The sequence below is a fragment of the Mesoplodon mirus genome (genome assembly GCF_964341445.2).
Source record: "Mesoplodon mirus genome assembly, chromosome: 9".
NCBI lineage: Eukaryota > Metazoa > Chordata > Mammalia > Artiodactyla > Ziphiidae > Mesoplodon > Mesoplodon mirus.
The window spans coordinates 82064188-82086311 of NC_138985.1; the positions used below are offsets into that span (position 1 = coordinate 82064188).

Sequence of the window (22124 nt, forward strand, 5' to 3'; positions counted from 1 at the left end):
GGCTTTTAGAGAAGGGTTTTTAAAGGCAACATCAGGGGTGTGGGTTGCAGGGTGCCTGACCAGCTTGTGCACAATTCTCTGATTGGTCAATGGTGAATTAACCATCAGGGTGCTGTTTCAGGAATCCCTGAAGATTCATTCATTCCAACTGGTCTGGGGTCTACACGCTGGTGGTCAGCAGTTTTCATCTTGGGGGGGAGGGTCTGCTTTCTGCAAAATCAACTCAAGGATATGGTTCAGGATATTATCTATAGCCCTTAAGGAGGAACTAAAGGTCCTTGACTTTATGTTATGATTAAACTATTATTATTTAGCCTTGCTTTACTGTTTTCCTTTGTTTCTGCATTTTCTCAGTTCTCTGTTTAAATCTGCTCTTTGGAACCTTGGAAAGGCCTAGGTGGCTAAAGCTCTTCTACAGACAAGGAGCAGAGGACACCAGGGGTCTGTCCCTGGGAAGGTCCTTCCGGGGCTTGCTTGGTTTCATGTTGAACAACATTAATAAATAGCCAAGTAAGCAAAGGGTTAAAAGTGTTAGCTAAAATGAATTTGGGGTGTTTTCAGTTACCAAATTTCCAAAGGTAAGGGGGAGAGAAATCTGGACCTAAATATCTACATGATTTGGGACTTTTTCCTTTTTAAATTTAGATGCCAGATTAAGAGGTCACCTGCTATCTGACCATTATAATTTTCTGTCATTACCATGAACTGGGGAAAAAAAAAAAGATTCTTCTGTTTTAATTAGTCAAAGGCTGTGTTTACTGTCCCAAACCTGCTGGAGACATTGCTTAAAGACTCATGAACACTAGCTCTGCCCCCAGGAGACTACGAAATTGGGCAGGTCCCTATACCTCTGGGGTCCTCAGTTCCCTGCAAAATGAGAAAGCTAGACTCAATAATCCTTAGGATCCCTTTCAGATCCACCAAGCTAATGGTATATTCATTGCAACTGCTCCTGAATGAGGCCATGATTTGTATCCAGCTCTAGTACTTCAGTGCTGCTTGTTACGTCTATGAAACTGCTTCATCAAAACATGAGGCACATGAGCACCCTCACACCATTTCACACAACAAGGACAAAGGGCAAGCCTCTACCTCCAAAGGAATGGCATAACCTGTCCCTGAAGTGGTTCACATCATCCTCATCTTTGAACTACCAAGTGCTCAGAAAACGCATAACCATCTTCATTGACATTAAGGCTGTGAGAGGAGATTCCCAGTCAGTGCTTGGGACTTGGAGAAAAGCATTTAAGAAAAGGCCATCTCCACAACTTAATAGTGAAATTAGGGTGCAACACCCATCACAAGGATCCCTAACAATCTCCACGATCTCTTTGCTAGGAAAAGAAAACAAGAAGCTAGTAGTGGTATAATTCTCCGCTGGACACATACCCAAGGTCCCAAGCAAAAACAGGTACAAGCTGACTGAACGGAAGGGCTCTTCTTCAGCTGGAGGTAGGCTGGGTTCCAATTCTTCACCAGCAGGTCAGCTGAAGGCCAGGGCAGCCTCAGAGACCAGGTCAGGGATACCAAACTGCGCTCTGCAGGGCGCCGCCCCGGACGGGGCCCCGCCCCTCACCTTGCCTTCGCCGCGCTCCGGCCGCGAAGGTGCGTGCGGCGCTCGGTGATTGGCGGCTGCCCGGCGGGGCCCGGCTGCCATTGGCTGCCTGGGCCTCTTTGTTCCCAGTCCCCGCCTCAGGCCGTCTGTAGCTGACTGGGCGGCGGAAGTTTGACGGCGCCGGGCGAGTGGCTGCGGCAGCGGCCCCGGAGACCCAGCAGCTCTCCCCTAGTACCTGCAGCGGTGCCGGAGGCCAGGCGAGCCTGGGTGTTAGATCCAGGACAGCAGGAGGAACCCCTCTGACACACAGATATGGACTTGGAGGCCAAAGTAAAGAAGGTAGGGCGGCGCGGGCAGCGGGGCAGCGGGGCAGCGGCCGCTTCACCTGCGCGGGGCGCCGCCCTCTGGCTGCCAGCGGCGGGTGGGGCGCATGGGCCACTGGGCGCGAGCCAGCTCTGGGTCTCCGGAACCCGGAGCCCAGGTACCCGACCCTCCCGGTAGAGGGGATCCCCGGCGGCCTCGCAAACTCCTGAAACCTGGGAGCGACGGAGAGTCGTGTGCGCGCGCGCGCGAGGGTGGCACGGGACATTTCTCCCCGTCTAACCACGTCCAATGGTTGGAAGTGATCGAAACTTTCCTTAAGATGTTTCAGCTGCGCCTGTGCCTCCCTAAAAGAAAAGGATTAGGTTAGGGCGCGTTAAGGCGAGGCTGTGACACTACTTCTTCCTGCCTCAGGAAGTTCAACTTTATTAAGCCTTTGTGGTTTGGGGTCACTGATGTGACTTTGACAGCTCAGACCTCCTCCCCTCCCAGCTAGGCTGTCCGAGGCTCTCTAGAGTGAGCGTTGATTGAATGCGCTTCCTTCGCACCCGCGGCTGGTGATAACATGAAAGGTGATGATGTTTTTTCTTTTTTCTTCTTTCTTTGGTCATTCATTACTTGACTTCCAAAGCACTGCCTCCCTCTTCCAAAGAAAATGTTCTCCCTGTTTGGCAGCTATCCCCAAAGGACGATTGTCACCAGTGGTTTAGCTCCAGGAGACGCTTCCTGCCTGGCTGCCCTCCGGGCGTCAGTACCCACGGCCCTACCTGAGCCGCTCCCTGATTTGGGGGGCCTTACGTTTCTTGGGAGAAAGGGGTGGGGACCACACTGTGACTCAAAAGGAATGCTGATGTCACATTCCAATGTAACGTTCTGTGTGAAAGGTCTCATTCCAGGGAATTGCTCGTATTTACTTTGCGGTAAATTTAAGCTAGCTGCTCCTTATCAAATAAGGAAGGAAGTTTTGCAGAGAGAAAAAGGGGAAAAAATAGAACCTAATTTTCTTCTCTTGCCCACTTTGGGTTGCCAACATTGCCATTATTTCATCTTCTAAAGACAAAGTTCCTGACCTGAGCATTAATTCTGTTTCGTGCCCAGAACTGGATTTTTGAAAATGTATGCAAGTGCAAAATAGTAGGTCAGGAGGCTGTTGAAAAATGAAAACCTGCGGTGGGAAAAAAAGTTTGCCCCTTATGGCTAGAACCGGCACTCAAAAGGGAATCCAAGGACTGGAAAACATAGTGTAAATTCTGAGAGTCCTGATTGCATTCTGTTCTCTTCCAGTTTGGTCTCTTATTTTCTTTGCTTTTAGATGACACTAAAATTTTTTGTTAATTTTGCTTGCTACTAGGAAAGCATTTTGTTTGCTGCTTAATTAGCCTTCTGTTGATGAACACTACTTATTTTGTTTTTCAAGTGGGAAAGAATGGGTAATTTAGTACTTGTCAAAAATTTGGGAGGTCTTGTCTATGCTTAAACATATATTGCTTCAAAAATTACTTTTTAAATGTCAACATCCTTTGGGAGGGGAGGAATGAATGTGTGAAGCACAGAGGATTTTTTTAGGGCAGTGAAACTATTCTGTATGCTACTATAATGGTGGTTACATGTCATTATATATTTGTCAAAACCCATAGAATGAACAACACCAAGAGTGGACCCTAAAATAAACTATGGACGTTGGGGGATGATGATGTGCCAGTGTAGGTTCATCATTTGTAACAAATGTACCGCTCGGATGTGGGATATTGACACTGGAGGAAGCTTCAAAAGGGAGTAGGGAGATATATGGGAATGCTGTCCCTTCTGCTAAATATTGCTGAGAACCTAAAACTGCTCTGAAAAATAACATCTACTTATAAGAAAAAAAAATCAACATCCAAAAGTGATTTTGAAATTATTTGAGACAAAGAACAAGTAATTCTGAGGGAGAAAGTACAGAGTTAAGAATTACATGTGCTAGCAAGGGAAAATCCAGACATTATTTATAAACAATTTACTTAGTTTTAGAATGTGGATTATAATAAGTAATGCTCTTGATATATGGTGTAATTTTTCTCCTCCATCTCCCCTTTACTTTAGAAGGTTATCTTTTCAACCAAGAATCTTATCCTTCTCTCTAATCTTCCTTCTCCCCTTCCCCCACCCTCAAGAAAAAGGATTCCATAAATTTAAAGCTTTTACAGACAATACCATGACTGTAAGAAATCCTTGTTTCACTACTTTGTCATCACTGGTAATTCTCAGGACAGAGTCCTCAACTAGTAAATTGGAAAGTACTAAAAGATCCCAAAGATGTCCAATTTGACTGCCAACCATACCCTCTGTGTCTGTGCAGGACCCTTGACAGACTTAATGTTCTGTGAATTCAACAAAATGTTTCCCAGCACAAAGAATTTAGAGGTCCCAGGAACACATTTCATAATCTCAAAAAGAAACTTGCATTCCCTTTAGAAATTGCTTTCTAAGACACCAGAAGAAGGAAACATTACAAGATCACCTCTGATCTATGATCAGAGCCTTCTTACCCTATTTTGGTACCTAGATAGTTTTCAGGTCTCCCTTCTTTTTGACTCGGGTATACAAGAAAACTAATAGTTTGAATGTACCTTTTAAAAAGCGTGGTTGGAAGTTGGAACAAAGACACAACCATTTAAGTAAAACTAAATTTGACTTCTGGTTTAAGATACATGGCATTTTTTCCTTCTAAAACCCTTGTACTGTTGTTTTCATAAGAAATTTTTTCCAGGCAGATGCTAAATGTTACTTTCCTTTCCCATTAACATTTCGTGTAAAAAGAATTAAAAAGGGTTGTCTTTATTTCACAACCACCTAGGTGGATGATACTATTATAAGATTCTTTGTTTATAAAAAGAGAACTTGGGTGTCCATATCATTGGCATAAATTTGGATTCATTACCAGTTAAAACACACAATCACAAAGGCAAGGAATTTTTATAATTAGATTTTACTATATTTTGTTTTGTTTGAGGTAAGTGAGCTGTTGCTAGGATGTGAGAGCTAGTTTGGTTATACAGAGTTTTTGTTTCAATAATATTTTAGAGTAGAATTTGACTTTTATGTATTGGCCCTGTCTTCTGAGTTATTTGTCTAGATCTCTTCCTTATCTTATGTCTCTTCATTATAATTGATTTCGTGTAAGTAGAGCCTATGTCTTCTTGGAAAAAGCAATGGACTTTGAGAAGCAGAAAGAGAGTCTCATTTTGGTGGTGAATGGTAAATCATGGCCCACAGCCAGATGTTTTCTTCTTTCCTTTCTGTGTTACTCTTCCATGAGAATCACTTTTTTCCCCTTTAAAAACATACCAGAGGTCTTCCCTGGTGGCGCAGTGGTTGGGAGTCCGCCTGCCGATGCAGGGGACACGGGTTCGTGCCCCGGTCCGGGAAGATATCACATGCCGCGGAGCGGCTGGGCCCGTGAGCCATGGCCACTGAGCCTGCGCGTCCAGGAGCCTGTGCTCCGCAACGGGAGAGGCCACAACAGTGAGAGGCCCGCATACCCCCCCCCCAAAAAAAAAGTACCAGAGAGAAAGAGAACTCTAGTAATTTCTCTTATGCTGCCTGGAATTGCTGCAGAGCTTTTAATTTTACACCTTATTCATTGTTTGCCTCCATTCTAACCTCCATCTTTTGATCCTTCCTGATGTCTTGCATATTTTTTCCTTAGGACTCTTTTCTTTGTTAATTTAATTTAATTTTAAAAAGATGAGATGTACTTTAAAGATTACAAGTCACTAAAAACCCCCCTTTTCAGCATCCAAACATGTTTTGAAAGCTTCTGTCATTTGCCAAAAAAACAAAGTGAAACCGAGTGATTGCACTTGGAAAGAGTACTGAACCACAAAGATTGTTTCCATTAGAAATTAGAATGAGCCTTTTCTCTTAGGTGGCCCCTGATTGAATGGAAAAGGCAAGTAAATGGTAACCTGGAGGCACAAATCTACAGTTGAATTCTCTGCTTGAAGCCATTCTTTCTGCGAGAATCATTGGCAAGGCTTGGGGTAATGGGAGGACAGCGTACTTCCAGGGCTTTACCTTAGAGGCAGTTACTCTCTCAGAACAAGTATAGAATAAAGTGGTCCTCAGCGGGGCTTTTATCTCTTCCAACCCATAGTATCAGTCATTACAGTAATTGGATATGAAAAGTCACTTTCTCTAACTTGCTCTGAATATTGGTTTGAATAGAACTGTAGTAGGTTTTCTATTGATTTTGTTCCTTAATTTTATCCTATGAAGTAGAATTAGTGATTTTTGTCTCTGCTGGCTGTTAGCTGTGTACCATCACCTCTCTCCTTGACTTTGCTTGCTCACCTTCAATACTAAATACTACTCATCTTTCAAGACACACTCCTTACCCTACCCACACCACACATCACCCTCCAGGTGATCTTTCTTCTTGTTCCTATCTGGATGGAAAATCTCTTTCTTCTGTATTCCCAAAGTATGTTATCATAACTCTTAGGACATTCATCATTTTCTCCCTCTAGATTATAGTCTTCTTCTTACCTAGATTGCAAGCTTCTTGAGAGTGAAATTCATATCCTATTTATACTTGTATAGTTATTTTGTTTGCTGTTCAAAGCAATTTATGAAGTAGATCTTAGCCTCACTTTAAGGATAAAGAAACTAAGGCTTAGATACATTAATCTGAAACTGGCAGAACCTAACTATGATCTTGAACCATATATGGTCTTCAGAATCCATGCAACTCCCATCATGCCACCTAGCCTGAGTCCTCTGATATCCTTTGCCTTGATCACTACATGTATGTTGAATGAAGTACCCTAATATAAAAAGAGAAATAACCTGAGGTCTATTTCAACATTTTTTATTGGTTTGTTTAAAGGAATTATATTGGAAGAAATGGTTTCTATTCCAATAAAATTACCACCCTACTGGTTTTCTACATTTTATTTATACTTTATCCATGGTTATATGTATGCCCTTTAGTGTAAGTTGCCTTTGACCTTTTTTGCACGGAAACAAAGTCTAAATAAGTAAAAATATCATGAAAAGGAACTTCTGCGAGACTTTTACAGTCAAAGAAATTCCATAAGCTCCAATAATATTCTGGGCCATATCTTCTGGATTCTTCCAACTTCCCAGCTTTTGTTGGGAGCAATGATAATGCTGCCTCCTAGCTGCTTAATATGGTTCTGAACAATAGTGACCCTGCTTTTGGCTCTCTGCTTTGGGATTTCAACCAGTGACATCTGGAATTGTATAGAGGCACTCATAGTTGGCCTGTAGAAGAATCTGTTCTACCTGCTGAAGCCCAGAGTTGATAGAAAGCCTTACACATAGCATCGTAGGCTAAACCTCTCTTTCTCCTAGCAGCAAAGTGCTCAAAGTGCCACTGGAATGGCAGACCAGGCAGCTTAGAATAGAGTAGTTAAAAACAAAAAAATAAGTTCAATGCTAGGAAGAGAACTGTTCATAAAAGAGCTACTGAGAAACAGTAGGAAACACCAAAATGTTGAACTATTTTGTGAGGCTCTCACTGAGCTCTAGGATGATACCAGCATTGTGAGCACGAAATTAACATCATGGACCGTCAGGGTTACTCTGAGGGGCCTATTTAGTAGAAAGAGAATGATAAATTGGTAAAAGAGTACTACTTCCTATGTTCTTTTTCTGAGAACCAGAAGCAGTTTGCCCCATGCTAATTTGAATATGTTTTTTACAAACCAGATCACTACAATGTGTTCATAAATTAGAAAAGGTCAGTAAGTGCCAGTATAGGTAAAGAGCTGTAGTATACAGAAAGATCTTCTGTACTATATCAGCTTTCTCACTCCTGTTTATCAGTATGATATCATTAAATTCACTCTGGGCTGAGAGTTAGTAGATCTGGGTCCACTCTAGTTTTTGTGATCTTGGCTACTTTGGATCTCAGTTTTCATATCTATAAAAATCAATAGGGGAACCAAGTGATTTCTAAGATTTCTTAAAACGCTGTTACTCTTTTTTTTTTTTTTTTTTGCAGTACGCGGGCCTCTCACTGTTGTGGCCTCTCCCGTTGCGGAGCACAGGCTCTGGACGCGCACGCTCAGTGGCCATGGCTCACGGGCCTAGCCGCTCCGCGGCATGTGGGATCTTCCCGGACCGGGGCACGAACCCGTGTCCCCTGCATCGGCAGGCGGACTCTCAACCGCTGCGCCACCAGGGAAGCCCCTGTTACTCTTTTTGACTATGGAAAACATTATAGTTTACCAAGTATAATAGTGTTCCACAGTGCTTAAAAATCATACAAGCCAAGAATATATAAATATATGTTATTTTAATGAAATGGCATGTATATACTCCTGTGAAGTCCATGAGAAAAATGAAACAATTTTTTTTCATAGATCTTAGCTGTTTTTTCAACTTGTTTTTACTTAATTAGTTTGCCTTTTAAATATTTGTGGGGTATTTGAAGACATTAAGTTTAATTAATTTAAATCTGTAGTATAAAGCTTCAAAGACATATAAACTGCTCTTTTAGCATGAGTCAAATAAGCCTAGGCATGATGTATCACTTTCCTTGGTACTTAATTACAGGAAAATGAAAAATAACGGAGCTTTTATTGTCTTTAAAAGTTATCTCTCCCAAAATAAGATGAGTCATTTTAAAACTATGTGAGTAGTTTATGTGCAAAGCACTGTTCTAAACTCTGGGGGTATAGTGTGAACAAAAAGGCAAGGTACCTTGTATTATAGAACTTACACTGTTGAGAGGAATGATAGAGCAAAGAAAAGTAAATGAAAGTAAATGACAAAATAAATGATAGAAAGTAAGCGCAAGTGGGATTATACCCCTTAGTGAACTCTTTACAGGTCAGGAGTACACTAGATTTCCAACACAGAATGTCCTATTTTTTTTTAATAAATTTACTTTTTTATTTTTGGCTGTGTTGGGTCTTCGTTGCTGTGTGCGGGCTTTCTCTAGATGCAGAGAGCAGGGGCTACTCTTCATTGTGGTGTGTGGGCTTCTCATTGCGGTGGCTTCTCTTGTTGTGGAGCACAGGCTCTAGGTGTGCGGGCTTCAGTAGTTGTGGTGCGTGGGCTCTAGAGCACAGGCTCAGTAGTTGTGGTGCACAGGCTGTGGCATGTGGGATCTTCCTGGACCAGGGCTCGAACCCATGTCCCCTGCATTGGCAGGCAGATTCTTAACCACTGCGCCACCAGGGAAGTCCCAGAATATCCTAATTTAGTGGTGATTCTTGGTATTGGTTCCCGGTTTTGCAAACTTTGTAATTAGGGGTTATTATTTATCTTAAGTAATGGCAAATGAAAAAGAAATGAGAAGGCAGCTTTTATGTAATAGAATATGAAAAAGCTCATAATTAGATAAAGCTAAAATATTTACAATCTTACACCTATAAAATACACAAACTGTCATTTGCCTGATTACAAATGCCCTACAAGAGTCATTCCTGTATTGCGTTTACTGGTTACAGTCATTACTAATTTTTGTTTGGTAACTACTGTCATGGTACCTGAAAGAATGACTTTTAAAAATCTGTTTATTAGATCATTAATATATAGTACATTTAGGAAATTATTTTGCTTTTCACAAAGTGGTGATGTTCAGGGAGCATTATATAAATTATGAATTATGAAATCAGCTTTTTCAAGGAGAGGAAAATAGAGAAAAGACTAACCAAATTCAAAATGGGTTTTAAAACCTCATAAGTTTTCAAGATTTTAAGGAAAAATAGTTTGATAATTGATAAATTCACCCCTAGTCTTTGAGTAAAATCCATGTATTAAAACTTGCCTTAAGCACTGCTATAAGAGGATTAAATTTAGAGGTTATGCTTTTCAGCTGTCTAGCTCCAATCTTTGATTCTCCTATAAAAGAGCTCAAGTCATATTTGGTTTCGCTTATTTTTCTAAGTACCTGATCTACCTTACTCCCTACGTGAATAATGGGAAATTAGATAATAATATGCGTGACCGTAATTTTCTAATGAAAGTTCATGCTGTGACCCTAAAATGACTTTTTAATTACTTTTCTTTCTTTCTTCTCAACCACTTTAATCACTGTTCATTGCCAGTGACAAGAACATTAAGAAAGAACAGAAGGTGATAGAGGAAAGAAAGAAAAGAAACTTACTTGGTATATTTTGGGAACAGTGCTATGAAAGTGTCTCATGTTTCTATCACAATGAGTACTGGTTGATTCTAGGTATCATTACTTTTATTTCAGTCATATTCAACAAAGGAGAAGAGCATAGTTTAGGACTGCCAATTCCTCTTATCCTTGGCTAGTCTGCCAAGAAAGCAGGACTGCTTGGGTTTGAGCATGGCTTGAGGCGGGGAACTGTAGGAGAAGCCAGGCATTGAGCACTGCTGAGAGCTTATCTGCCAAATGACAGCCAGGCTCCCAGTATATAAATATAATTAATCTCTGAATGAGGCTGGATCATCCTCAAATCACAAATGATTCAGCCTGTGTTTATTACAGTGACATTCTGACCACCATACAGATTTTAAAAAGGGGTTTCAGGGTGTCTGTTGGTTATAAAGGTTCTTATCTGAACAGTGAGCCTAGCAAAAAAGAGGCTGAAAGCCTAGCACCAATGCGTTGGTGCTGAGTCCATTAATAAGTCTGCCGCCACCATGAACTTGCCTGTGCTTTGTTTGAAGATAAAGTGATATCATGTTTCATTGCAAAATGATTATGCAAATGTTAGGTGGATTTTTATTTCTATAAGTGTAACTTCATAGAAGTCTTGATAGAATGAGTCACAAAGTAAAGGTAAAGAATATATTTCCTTCATGGGGTACTGGCCTACAATAAAAATAATCGGGGGTTAAACAAAACAAAGTCACCCTCTGTTTTTCATAGAGAATATTAAAAGGTTAGTTTAAATGTAAGACTACGAATCTCAACTCCTTTTCTATCAATATTACCTGTGGAGCTTGTATCCCCCAAAATACTGTGATGTCAGCTTTGGTGGATAAAAGAAGGAAGGTAGGCAAGCTAGCTAGTGGGCAAAACATGTACGTTAACTACAGTGCTAGATAGAATGAAATAAGTGCTGTAATACAGTGTTGCTCAAAATATCTATGTTGAGGAACCATTTTTTCAAAACTCTGAATCTGTCATGGGCTGATACTTTTAAAACAAAAAAAATGAATTACTAGAAGGAAAAAAAGACAAATACGAGGCCAATTTTTAAAAAAATAAGTATATCAGACATAAAACTACTGTCAAATTGCTTAACAATTCCTAGTTGCTTTCTCTCAGTTTCTTTCTATATCTGATCACAGACTGGTAACCAACAGTTTGCAGACTGCCACACTTTGTAGCAGTGCAATAATAGGAATACAGACAACTACAGTATCCCCCCCCTTATCTGCGGGGAATATGTTCCAAGACCCGCAGTGGATGCCTGAAACCCCAGATAGTACCAAACGCTATATATACTGTTTTTTCCTATACATACATACCTTTGATAAAGTTTAATTTATAAATTAGGTAACAGTAAGAGATGAACAACAATAACTAATAATAAAATAGAAAAATTATAACAATATGCTGTAGTAATAAAAGTTTTGTGGATGCGGTCTCTCTCCTTAATTAACTTCTTCAACTCTGCCAAAAATTCAGCAGTGGCTTCTTCATCGGCAGACGCAGCCTCTCCAGTAATTTTTATATTTTTCTGTCCAAACCTATTCCTGAATCTTTATAACCATCCCTTACTTGCAGTAAATGGTGTAACACATTTTATGGGATCCCTTGCTGAAGTCTTCGTGTGGGCTGTATGCTTTCTGGTGCCACATGTTACTACCAACTGGAACATGTTTTCTGTTCGTGTGTCCCACCCACAAATTCAATGTCTTTTCCATCTTAAATAAGCAATTAGCATGCACTGTGTGGCCATAACTTCTGCAGTTTGAGATGCGACAGCAACACTAACATGAATTTCTTTTTCCTTCTTCACAATTTCATGGATAGAAGATTCCTTCTTACCATAGATCTTAGCAGCATCAGCATACAATTTTTGTTTGTTTGTTTGTTAAGTGGAGAACTTTCACCTTTTCACCTAAAGGAAGCACTTTAAGGCTCCTGTTTGGCAGATCCGAATTGCTAGCATCGCTGCTTCTGCGCTTGGCCAGCGATTTTTATTTTGGCTGGCCAAAAATTAATTGTTATTTCAATAACACTTTGCAGGTTATTACAGTCTATAGTTACAAGTGACACACCTGTAAATTCTTCTAATTTTCGTGAAATGTTGTCTTCAGTCCACTCTTCTGTAGAAGCAAAGGAGCATTCTCTAGCACTGTGAGTTTCATTTTCACTTTCCGTATCAGAATCGATCACTAAGGTTTTTTTGTCTTTTTGTTGGTCTAATGTTCACATCATCTGAATCAGAACTATATTCTGAAGAACTATCATTTTCTGAGACACTAGTACATATGTCGCTCAGACAGTCAGAGAAAGTATCTGCATAAAATTCACCGAAAAATTCTTCTTCACTCAACATTTCTCAATGCATCATTTTTGAAAGTTTTACGTTTATAATATACACAAGATTGGAACAAAAACCTAACGGAGCAAAATGTGAATGATAACGACAATCATAAGTTGTATAATGAACCCTTGAGCAATTTTAAGCTCTAACAACTTCTCACGTTATGTTAATTGTACCACTGTCTAAAAACGTATTGATACGTCTTCGGTCAATAACGTTCCCGTAACAAAAGACGAATTAATACGTCTCCAGTCACTAATGTGTTTAAGTAAAAATAAGGGTTACTTGAACACAAGCACTGCAATGTACTGCAACAGTCAGTCTGATAACCAAGTTGGCTACTAAGTGACTACCTAGCTGGATAAACTGGACAGAGGGATGATTCGTATCCAAGGCAGGACTGAGCAAAGGCTGGAGATTTCATCACGCTACTCAGAATGCAATTTAAAACTTAGGAATTGTTTATTTCTGAAATATTCCATTTAATATTTTTGTATCATGGTTGACCATGTATAACTGAAACCATAGACAGCAAAAAATGTGGATAAGGGGTGGCTACTGTATTATGAAGTTTCAGAAGCAGAAGTAATTTAATTGGGAACAACATTATGGAGGAAACAACATTCAAACTAAATTCTGTAGGATAAATAAGGTTTCAGTAGGCAAAGAAGGAATTCCAGGAAGAATAAATAAATGAACCAAAGAAACATGGCTGCAAAAAGTCTGTAAACCTTTGGTATTCACACCATAACATTTTCAGTGTTGACTCTTCTAAAACAAAGCCAAGGTACATGATCTGTAGTGATTTGTGACTTTCCTAGATTTCAGGTTTGAATTTAGGAAGTGTGCCACTGAGCTTGCACAAGAACCTAACCTACTGCTGAGGGTCTATATCCTAATCTTGATTCTTATTTAATACACTTTGTCATCTCTTGAGGTAGAGGAGGAAATTTCACTGGAGTCTAGCTGATATAGTCTGGGCTTTGTTCCAAGCTGTGGGTTGGGACTACGTTGGCTCCCCGTATCTTTCATCTTCCTTAGATCATTGTATATCTTAAGCAAAAGTTTGGAGCAATAGCGGGCATGTCCAACTGCAGGAGCACATTTTAAGCCTCTGCTTGTGTCACAGCAGTCACATGTCCAAGTTCAAACTCAAGGGAAGGAAAAGTCCAGTTTAATGACTATGAGGCAAGGGTGTGGATGTTTAATAACTACCTGGGAATGAAGAATTGGGATCATTACTTCAGACTATCACATACTCTGTAGCGGGATTTTTTTTTTTTAATTTGGGGGTGTAAGTATACTTTTCTGAAGTTCTCTCATGTATCAGGAGTCCATTCTGAGAAAATATTCTGCACAGTTTCATAGACAGCTGGTATTTCAAAGCAGGGTAGTCTTTGACCCTTCTGAAAAACTATAAAGGAAAATTGACCTTGGGGTATCCTTTACTTGATTTTTAGAGGGTTCTTTTTTTCATTTAGTCACTCTTCTGTTAGTTTTGAGACTAACAGACTTCTCCAGAGTCATCCCAGCTAGGTCATATGATCTCCATGTGAAGAAATATAGAACTCATTTCTTTGGAAAATGTCAAGTTGCCAAAGGTTTTTAAGAGGAGTTAAATAATCTGACCTTTGAAATACTACAACAAATTGGAAATAGATTCTACAGATATTCAAATGATGCCATGTGTTAGACTCTGCAAGTGGTAGCAGAATAGAAAATTATCCCAAGAGAAATAGGCAGAAATTAATGGTAGAGGGAGGCAAGACAGATTTGAGTGGCTTAATATCCATATTTCTTTTAAGATGTCACAGGTAAAAACAATTGAGATGTTATTTGTTGGCACTTTTCTCATGGACCAGATGAAATCAAGCCAGAGGATGGAATCATCCAGTGGACCACTGTTGCCCACTCCTCTGGAACACAGGGAGTTTAGAGGGAGAAGAACAGAACTTTCATAGGTTTGAATCCCAGTTTGACACTCCCCTAGAAATTTGGACAAGTTTCTTAGCCTCCTTGGCTTTAGGGGACTTATCGGTAAAACATAGATAATACCTCCTTATTGGGTTATTGTGAGATTAAATAAAGTAGTGCTTGTAAACACTTAGAACAGTGCCTGACATATAGAGAGTACTTGATCAGTATTATTATTAATGTTCTCTGATCGGTTTTGTTTAGTTATCTAGACCTTAGTATCAATAAGCAAATGTTTGGAGAACCAGAATTGCAGGAAGGTTATCAGCTTTAGAATTCTGGGTTCAGTCTTAGCCTTGGCACTTACTGGCTATGTGAATTTGGCAAAGTTATTTAACCCTCTAATCCTCAGGACCTTTATCTGAAAATGTATTGCAACCATCTATCTCACAGGGGTATAAGAATAATTGACATGAACATTTTAAAGCACAAAGTATGGTGCCTGCACATACAATAAATAGATGTATCAAAATCATTATCAAGAAATCCAATTTAGAGGGAAGAAAATCCTGCATAGATCTTCAAACTATTTAACAGGCACCCGAATCTATCATCAAGAATTTTATGACAACACGCTTTCAGAAAATTATTGATACTTGATGCTTTGTTGGACACAAAGAAATATTTAAAATTCAATAACTGGAATTTATTAAATTATTGGATTTCATTTTTTCCTTTTTATAATTTGCAAATTATTTTGATTTTAAGTTTTTATGATAAAAATTAAAAATTTATAAGTGTTTCTAGTACTTGTTTGAGTACATGCCATGTGCTAGTCATTATGGGAAAGATTTCAAAGCTATATTAATTAGGTTCCCTAGCAGGGGCACTTGATTTAACATTACCAGGTACTTTGGTCCAGTATAGGAAATAGGTATGTTTTCCTGAATAGAATCTTCCTCGGAGTTTTTGGGGTAAATTGCAAAAATGGCTACAATTCTTTGCAGCACCTCCCATTAAGAAATGGAGTCTATTTTCCTACCCTTTGAATCTGGGCTGCTGGTAGAACTGATGATGTGTGTGCTGCAGGCTTGGCCCTCACGAGGGCTTGTTTGCTTCTAACTACTTTATTGGAACCCTGCTACTATCATGTGAACTAGCCTAGTCCAGCCCACTGGAGGATGAAAGATGACATAGAAAAGATGAAATATCTCAGCTGAGGTTCCCCTATATTAGCTGTCCCTAGCTCACCTGAAAGGTGACTACGGATGTAGTGAGCCCAGCTCAGACCAGAAGAACTATCCAGCTGAACCCAGCCCAAGGTGCTAAACTGCAGAAGCATGAGCAGAATATCATGACCGGAAACTACAGAATAAATGATTGTTATTTTAAGCCACGATGTTTAAGGGTGGTTTGTTAGGCAACAGATCATAACTTATACCCCCTCTATTGCTAGGATGTAAGTTTTCTCAGCCTCCCACAGTGAAAGCTATGGAAAAGGTCTTAGAGAAGGCTTTTCTCATTCTGAATTACCCTCACAGCCTTCTGTACATAAGAAAGAATAAAGAATCAGAACACTGTAGCTTCCCTGACATCATTGGTCACTTGAGAATGGGCCCCCTTTCTAACCTAGTCAAATCTAATTTTGATTTTGAAAGTTGTCTATTTCCCCTGAACCCTAGACAAATCTAAGATGATGTCTGTGTACCTTTTGTAGTGACAAAGTCCTTGGGCTATAGTTTAAATATAGAACAAAAAGCATGTGAATCCAAACCACTTCTCTAATAGATCAAAAATCAGAAGATGGATCAAAAATTAGTTAAGGCACTTATGTTTACACAACACATCATATAAACATAATTCATTTTTTCCAGAGTAAGGGATGGTGTGAAAAGGCTGAACAATAAGTAAATAAGGGCCTCCCTGGTGGCGCAGTGGTTGAGAGTCCGCCTGCCGATGCAGGGGATACAGGTTCGTGCCCCGGTCTGGGAGGATCCCATATACCGCGGAGCGGCTGGGCCCGTGAGCCATGGCCGCTGGGCCTGCGCATCCGGAGCCTGTGCTCCGCAACGGGAGAGGCCACAACAGTGAGAGGCCCGCATACCGCAAAAAAAAAAAAAAAAAAAAAAGAAAAAAAAATAAGTAAATAAGCCTAAGGCATCTGGCAGTAGGGTTTCTGTTTCTCTCCCTTCCTTTCCCAGTTTCCAAGACCCCTATCTGTGCTATAAGACTTTGTTTTTGCTCTAAACACACCTGAATGCCAATCCTGGGCAAAAGTGGAAAATGAGAAGATTGTCTTTTTGTGCCTTTTACCCCCAATTTTCTGTGAAAGCCTTCTCTCCGTTGGGCTTTTCTCTCCAGGTTCCTTTGGATGCTCATGACTCCCTGGGCATCCTTCTCTAAACAGCTCTCTCAGCCAATGCCACAGGCCTTTCCCTTCATTCTGGCTCTGAAAACATGCCTGTACTGTCCTCTTTTCCTGTGTGTGCTCTGATTAGATAGGCAATTAGTGGCAATAATCACTTAATTGTATAGTTATCCTCACCCCACTCCTATAACAGGTTACTCCTAAAGAAATAATACTATAGCCCTTAGGACTGGTAAACAATGATGACAATATTCAAGTTTTGGGATATGCAGTCTTATTAAAGGCTTCTCAATACACAGCACTATCTGTGGAATCTACTCTTTAGAGCCAGCTGTGGAGGTAGTGACACAAGACCAAATTAGAACTGTTTGTCATGATCTAAATTCTTTTAAGAGACTCCTACAGATGACTTTTGGAATCGTTTTTTAAAATCCCTTTTATAGCTAATAATTGGGAGTCTCTGAGACCTGCGTATAAAAGCAAATGCATTACGGAGTCTTTCCACTGAGCCAGAGCTCAGCCTATCCTAATTAAGAAGCCATTTCATCAGCAATTGTAGCCTGTGACATTTTTATAGCCTGCGACATTTTTATAGCCTGCATTGTCTTTCTCAAAGTAACAGAGTTAGGAGGAGGCCCTTTTTGAGTAGAATTCGCAGAAGAGGTATTCTATTGGTGAACATCTCAAGTGACTGCCTTTATGTAAGAGTTTAAAAATAATTTGATAGTAGTCAGTTTGAAAAACGTTTATAAGGAGCCAGCATAAGTTGAACAGACACAATACATTTCTTTTTATAATTTTCTACCTAAAATAAGTGCAATCTCTTAAAAAAATCTAAATTATTTTGTCCCTAATAATACGGTGAGGATACATTAGGTTTCGAAAAAGTATACAGTACTGAGAAGTTAGTTATGAACTGGTGACTATAAATACTACCTAATTTGAACCAAGTAATTTACATTCTGATATCACAAAGAAGTGCTATATATTTTTTCCTTTACTTTCCATCACCAGAAGAGTTATGTAATAGAATAAGGTTTATATCAATCTTTTTCCAGTTTTATTCTCTATTCATTAAGGAGGGCTATGACATATAAAAATTGTGAAATTTTTCTCTTAAATATATTTCTAGAAATTTCTTGCTAGTCAAACCTGATATTTTGTATTCTGGTTTGGGGCTGTGTTCTAAAACACAAGTATGTGTGCACACAAGTGTGTATGTATATACATTGAGATGGTTAGAGAATAAGACTTAGAGACTAAAAATCATATTCTACCCTGTCTTCTGGAAGACTGTTCCCTGATCTTGACTGAGTGAACAGTTAAACTGAGGTGAATAAGAGCATTCATAAAGGAACGAGCAAAGTTTTGTTTTACTATGCCCGTTGGGGTGAAGACACATTTAAATATTTGAAATGGAAAAAAATTAAGTCAGGGGTGGTAGATAAGCACACCCTATATCCTCTCCCTTTGTAAAGTCTGTCATCACAAATCGCTTAGTATTTAAAATCAAAACAGAATAGAGGCTGTGGTAGACAGTCTCTAAGGTGGCCCCCATTGATCCCCACCTCCTAGAATTCATACTCTTGTATATTCCCCTTCCCTTGAGTGTGGGCTGGACCTGGTCAACTGCTGCCAAGGAATATAACATGGCAGATGTGATGGTATATCCCTTTCAAGATTAAAGACTGCAGCTTCTGTCTTGGGTACTCTCACTCTCTGTGGGATCACTTGCTCCTGGGAAAACCAGATGCCATGTCATAGGTGCCAATGTGAGAGAGCTTAAAAGAGGATCTCCTTCCAGTCGAGCCTTGAGATGACTGCAGCCCTAGCTGACCCCTGATTGCAACCTTGCAAGAGGCCCTGAGCCCGCCCACCTAGGTAAGTCACTCCCACCTGCCTGACCCACAGAAAGCTATGAGATGAAAATATTTGTTATTTTCAGCCCCTAAGTTTTAGGGTAATTTGCAATTAATACAGAGGTTTTCCATTATAAATCTAGGAATTTAGTGATTTGAAAAAAAAATGAAAAGAATGATTGCAGTTTTTGCCTCATTATATAACCCGTGGACACTGCATAAATGTATGGATTCGTTTATATAATGTAGTAAGTAATTTTCAGTACTAGTGATGTCTCCATGTTTTGAATAAAGATCTTTCAACTCTGAGATTCAATTTGTTCATTTGTATTTCGTTGTTTCTTTTAAAACATTTTTTCTCTTGCTATAACATTGGAAGAGACCTATTTTGCATCAGGACCCTGGATATTTTCCTTGACTCCTGACCCATTCTTTTGAGGGCCCTCTTGTGTGCGTGATTAATCACCTCAGGGCATTCAGTGTTAGTGCAGCTGACACAGGTTTCTTATAATCAGTCTCAGGTTTGTCTAGGAAGGAGCGCTCCTGGCTGGTGACGAATAAGTAGTCTTTCAGATCAAAATCTATTGTTCTACAGAAGTTACAGATGAGGCATATTACTCATTTAAATCATTACTTATCTTCAAACTCTCATTTTGGAGAAAAAAAGTGGTGACTTTGTAGTCAAGAGCTCAGGATTTAGAGTTAGGTATGCCAAGATTCAAATCTCAGCTCTGCACTTGGCACATTGCCGACAAGATAGCTGGGCAATCTTAGACAAATTTCTTAATCTCTCCAAGTCTCAGTGTCTTTATTTGTGAAATAGGAGTGATAACAGTTTCCCACAGGTTGTCTTGAGAGTTACATAAGGTGATGTATGTATTGTGCCTGGTAGGTATTAACATCTTAACAAATGGTGGTTGAGGTATTTTTACTACCACTTCCACCTTTACAACTACCAGTGCTCATTAAGAAAAAGCATAATTAGAATAGCTTCCAGGTATCCTACCAAAACTAAAATTCATTATTGTTTCCTAGAAAAAAGCAGCAGGATCTACTTCTGATCATCGTCAAAAACGTTACCATATTTATTGAAGTTGTATGGATGTCTTAGGCAATCTGCTGCAATTTGATTACATCCCAGATCGAAGTAGACAGATTGCCTTGGTTACAGTCCTTGTATCATTTACCTAATACTGGTACTGACCTAAGAAATGTAGGGGAAGACTGGGTGGGAGTTATCTATTTAATCTGTTAAAGTTCCAGGAAGATTGACCCAGTACCACCAGAATAGAATTTATTATAGACTATTTAGACTGAAAGATCACTTGTTTCCTTTTCTTTCCTATCACAATGATTTGTTAGTGATGATTTACTACTATGTGTGAACAAAAAGGTGTCAGTCCATTTGTCTCACAGTGGATTTTATGATACAAATTCATCATGTAGGGCTCTGGCTTTGTACTTCATGTGCTGAAAAGCTGAAGGGATGTGGAAATGAATCCTAGAATCTGCTATGAAGTTTTATTCCCACTTACTTCTGAATAAGTGGTCTTAAAAACTAAAGACCCTTCATTGATTATTTTATTCTTGGCTATAATATTTTGATCTCAAGTTAAAATTATATTTCTTTCTATTTTAAAAAATTAATTACTAAATATTTATCTAACCCAGGGTCTTTCCATGTTCATGACCTATGTTTAGGCACTAGAGGTTAAGAACAGGCATTCTGGGGCTTCCCTAGTGGTGCAGTGGTTGAGAATCTGCCTGCTAATGCAGGGGACACGGGTTCGAGCCCTGGTCTGGGAGGATCCCACATGCCGCGGAGCAACTAGGCCCGTGAGCCACGACTACTGAGCCTGCGCGTCTGGAGCCTGTGCTCCGCAACAAGAGGCCGCGATAGTGAGAGGCCCGCGCACCGCGATGAAGAGTGGCCCCCGCTTGCCACAACTAGAGAAAGCCCTCGCACAGAAACGAAGACCCAACACAGCAAAAATAAATTAATTAATTAATAAAAACTCCTACCCCCAACATCTTCTTTAAAAAAAAAAAAAGAACAGGCATTCTGCAGTGCAACTGACCTTGGGCCCATTAACAATTTTCTGCTTTAGTTTCTTCATCTGGATGAAAATGCAGATAATAATTCATAGTTTTCATAGAATTGTTATGAGTATAAAATGAGATGATCCATGTAAAAATCTTATAACCATGCCTGACAATATAATTGCTCAATACTTGCCATTGCTCTTATTATCACCATCACCCCTGCCAGAGCCCTTTTTAAAAAATTTTTTTATTTTTCTTGTTTAAAGCAATGGGAATTCCTTGGGGTAAATGTGCTATGTCATAGATCATTTGATAATTAAGACAAGTATTAAATAAATAGATAACACTTTTTGGCATTTCTACAAATCTCAGGCTGTGTAGCAGGCGTCAGGAATTCAAATATGAACAAGAAACTCACAGTCTAGTGGGGTAAATGGATGTCACAGTATAGAAAAAAGGGACTAAATAATAGAATTTGAACCAAGACCAATAGGAATTCAGAAGAACTTTTCTGAGGATAGTTCAAGGAAGGTATCACCGAGTAACTGCTGTTTGAACTGGGTGTATAGAGAGTAGCATTTTACCAGATGGAGAAGAGGAATGAGATCCAGGCAAGGAAAAAGCTCATCTAGAAGCAGAGCACGGCTGGAGGGGAGGGGTGTAAGGAAGGGAGCTGTAGGAGCGAGGGTGGTGCCAGGTTGAAAAGGCTTTTTTTTCTCTGCCAGGCTAAGACATTGTGAAATTCACTGCACTCATTAAAAATATCTAACAAGGGGAATGTTATGATCATCTTTGGGTTTTATTAAAATAATTTTGGGAGCAGCACTATGACATTATATGAAAGGAGTGATTAGTTTGGAGAGTATGTTCCCTGGTTGATGTGATAGAAGTTTGAACACGAACTGTGGAGTGGAGACGAAGGAGGAAACTATAGGTTTTAGAGAAGAGACCCGAAAAGACGGACCTAAAAAGCATGGCTTAGACGAGGATAAAGAAGGCCTCCCGGCCCGAGTTTGGGTGACTAGGTAACGACTTTTTCTTCATTCTTGTTCTCATGTATTTCAGACTTGAGTAAGTGAGAGAGGGCAAGTTTTCGTTCTTATGAGCAAAGGAAAAGATAACAGCAATTTTAGTAGGAATGATTAATTGTGGCTCTTAATCACAATAAATTATTCTCACCTATAAAGTGTTCTCACCTAAAACACTTGGCAAACTATAGAAGTTAAAGGATGCCTCTCTTTTTACATTTAAGTCTGGTTTTCTATGCAACCTAACCTTTTTTTTTTTTTTCTATGGGGGGTGGTTACTAAAAATCTTAGTAGATAATGTGAAACAGGCATTGAGCTAAAAATCTAAAACTGTTTAAAATCTTCTGTCAGAGAGATTAATGAAAACATATCGATTTGGGTTTGGGTGGGGGGAACTTCACAGATTATACCAGGTTTCTAAAAGAGCCACTTGCTGAGAGGAATTATTTACTTAGAAATGCAGTTCCTTTGTCCAGAACATTCATTCGTGTGAACAAGATCTAAAACGCCTAAGAGTGTAATATGAATGCATGTATGTATACATATATATGT

At 39.6% G+C, this 22124-nt stretch overlaps 2 protein-coding genes across 5 annotated transcripts in view; one reads left to right on the top strand and one right to left on the bottom strand.

The window, feature by feature from the left end:
* TFEC (transcription factor EC) overlaps positions 1-22124 on the bottom strand; it is a 662156-nt gene that overhangs the window by 239101 nt on the left and 400931 nt on the right. The gene's annotated exons all lie outside the window — the stretch shown is intronic.
* TES (testin LIM domain protein) overlaps positions 1709-22124 on the top strand; it is a 43938-nt gene continuing 23522 nt past the window's right edge. The window contains exons 1-2 of one of the 3 annotated variants that reach the window (XM_082631954.1): positions 1709-1894; positions 18447-18523. Coding sequence is in view for 1 of the 3 variants with exons in the window: in XM_082631953.1 (XP_082488079.1) it covers positions 1868-1894 (27 nt within the window). In the remaining 2 variants the exon portion in view is untranslated. Of the gene's footprint in view, positions 1895-2368; positions 2449-18446; positions 18524-22124 lie in introns of those variants that run through there. The other 2 variants (XM_082631953.1, XM_082631955.1) reach the window with 2 other exon arrangements.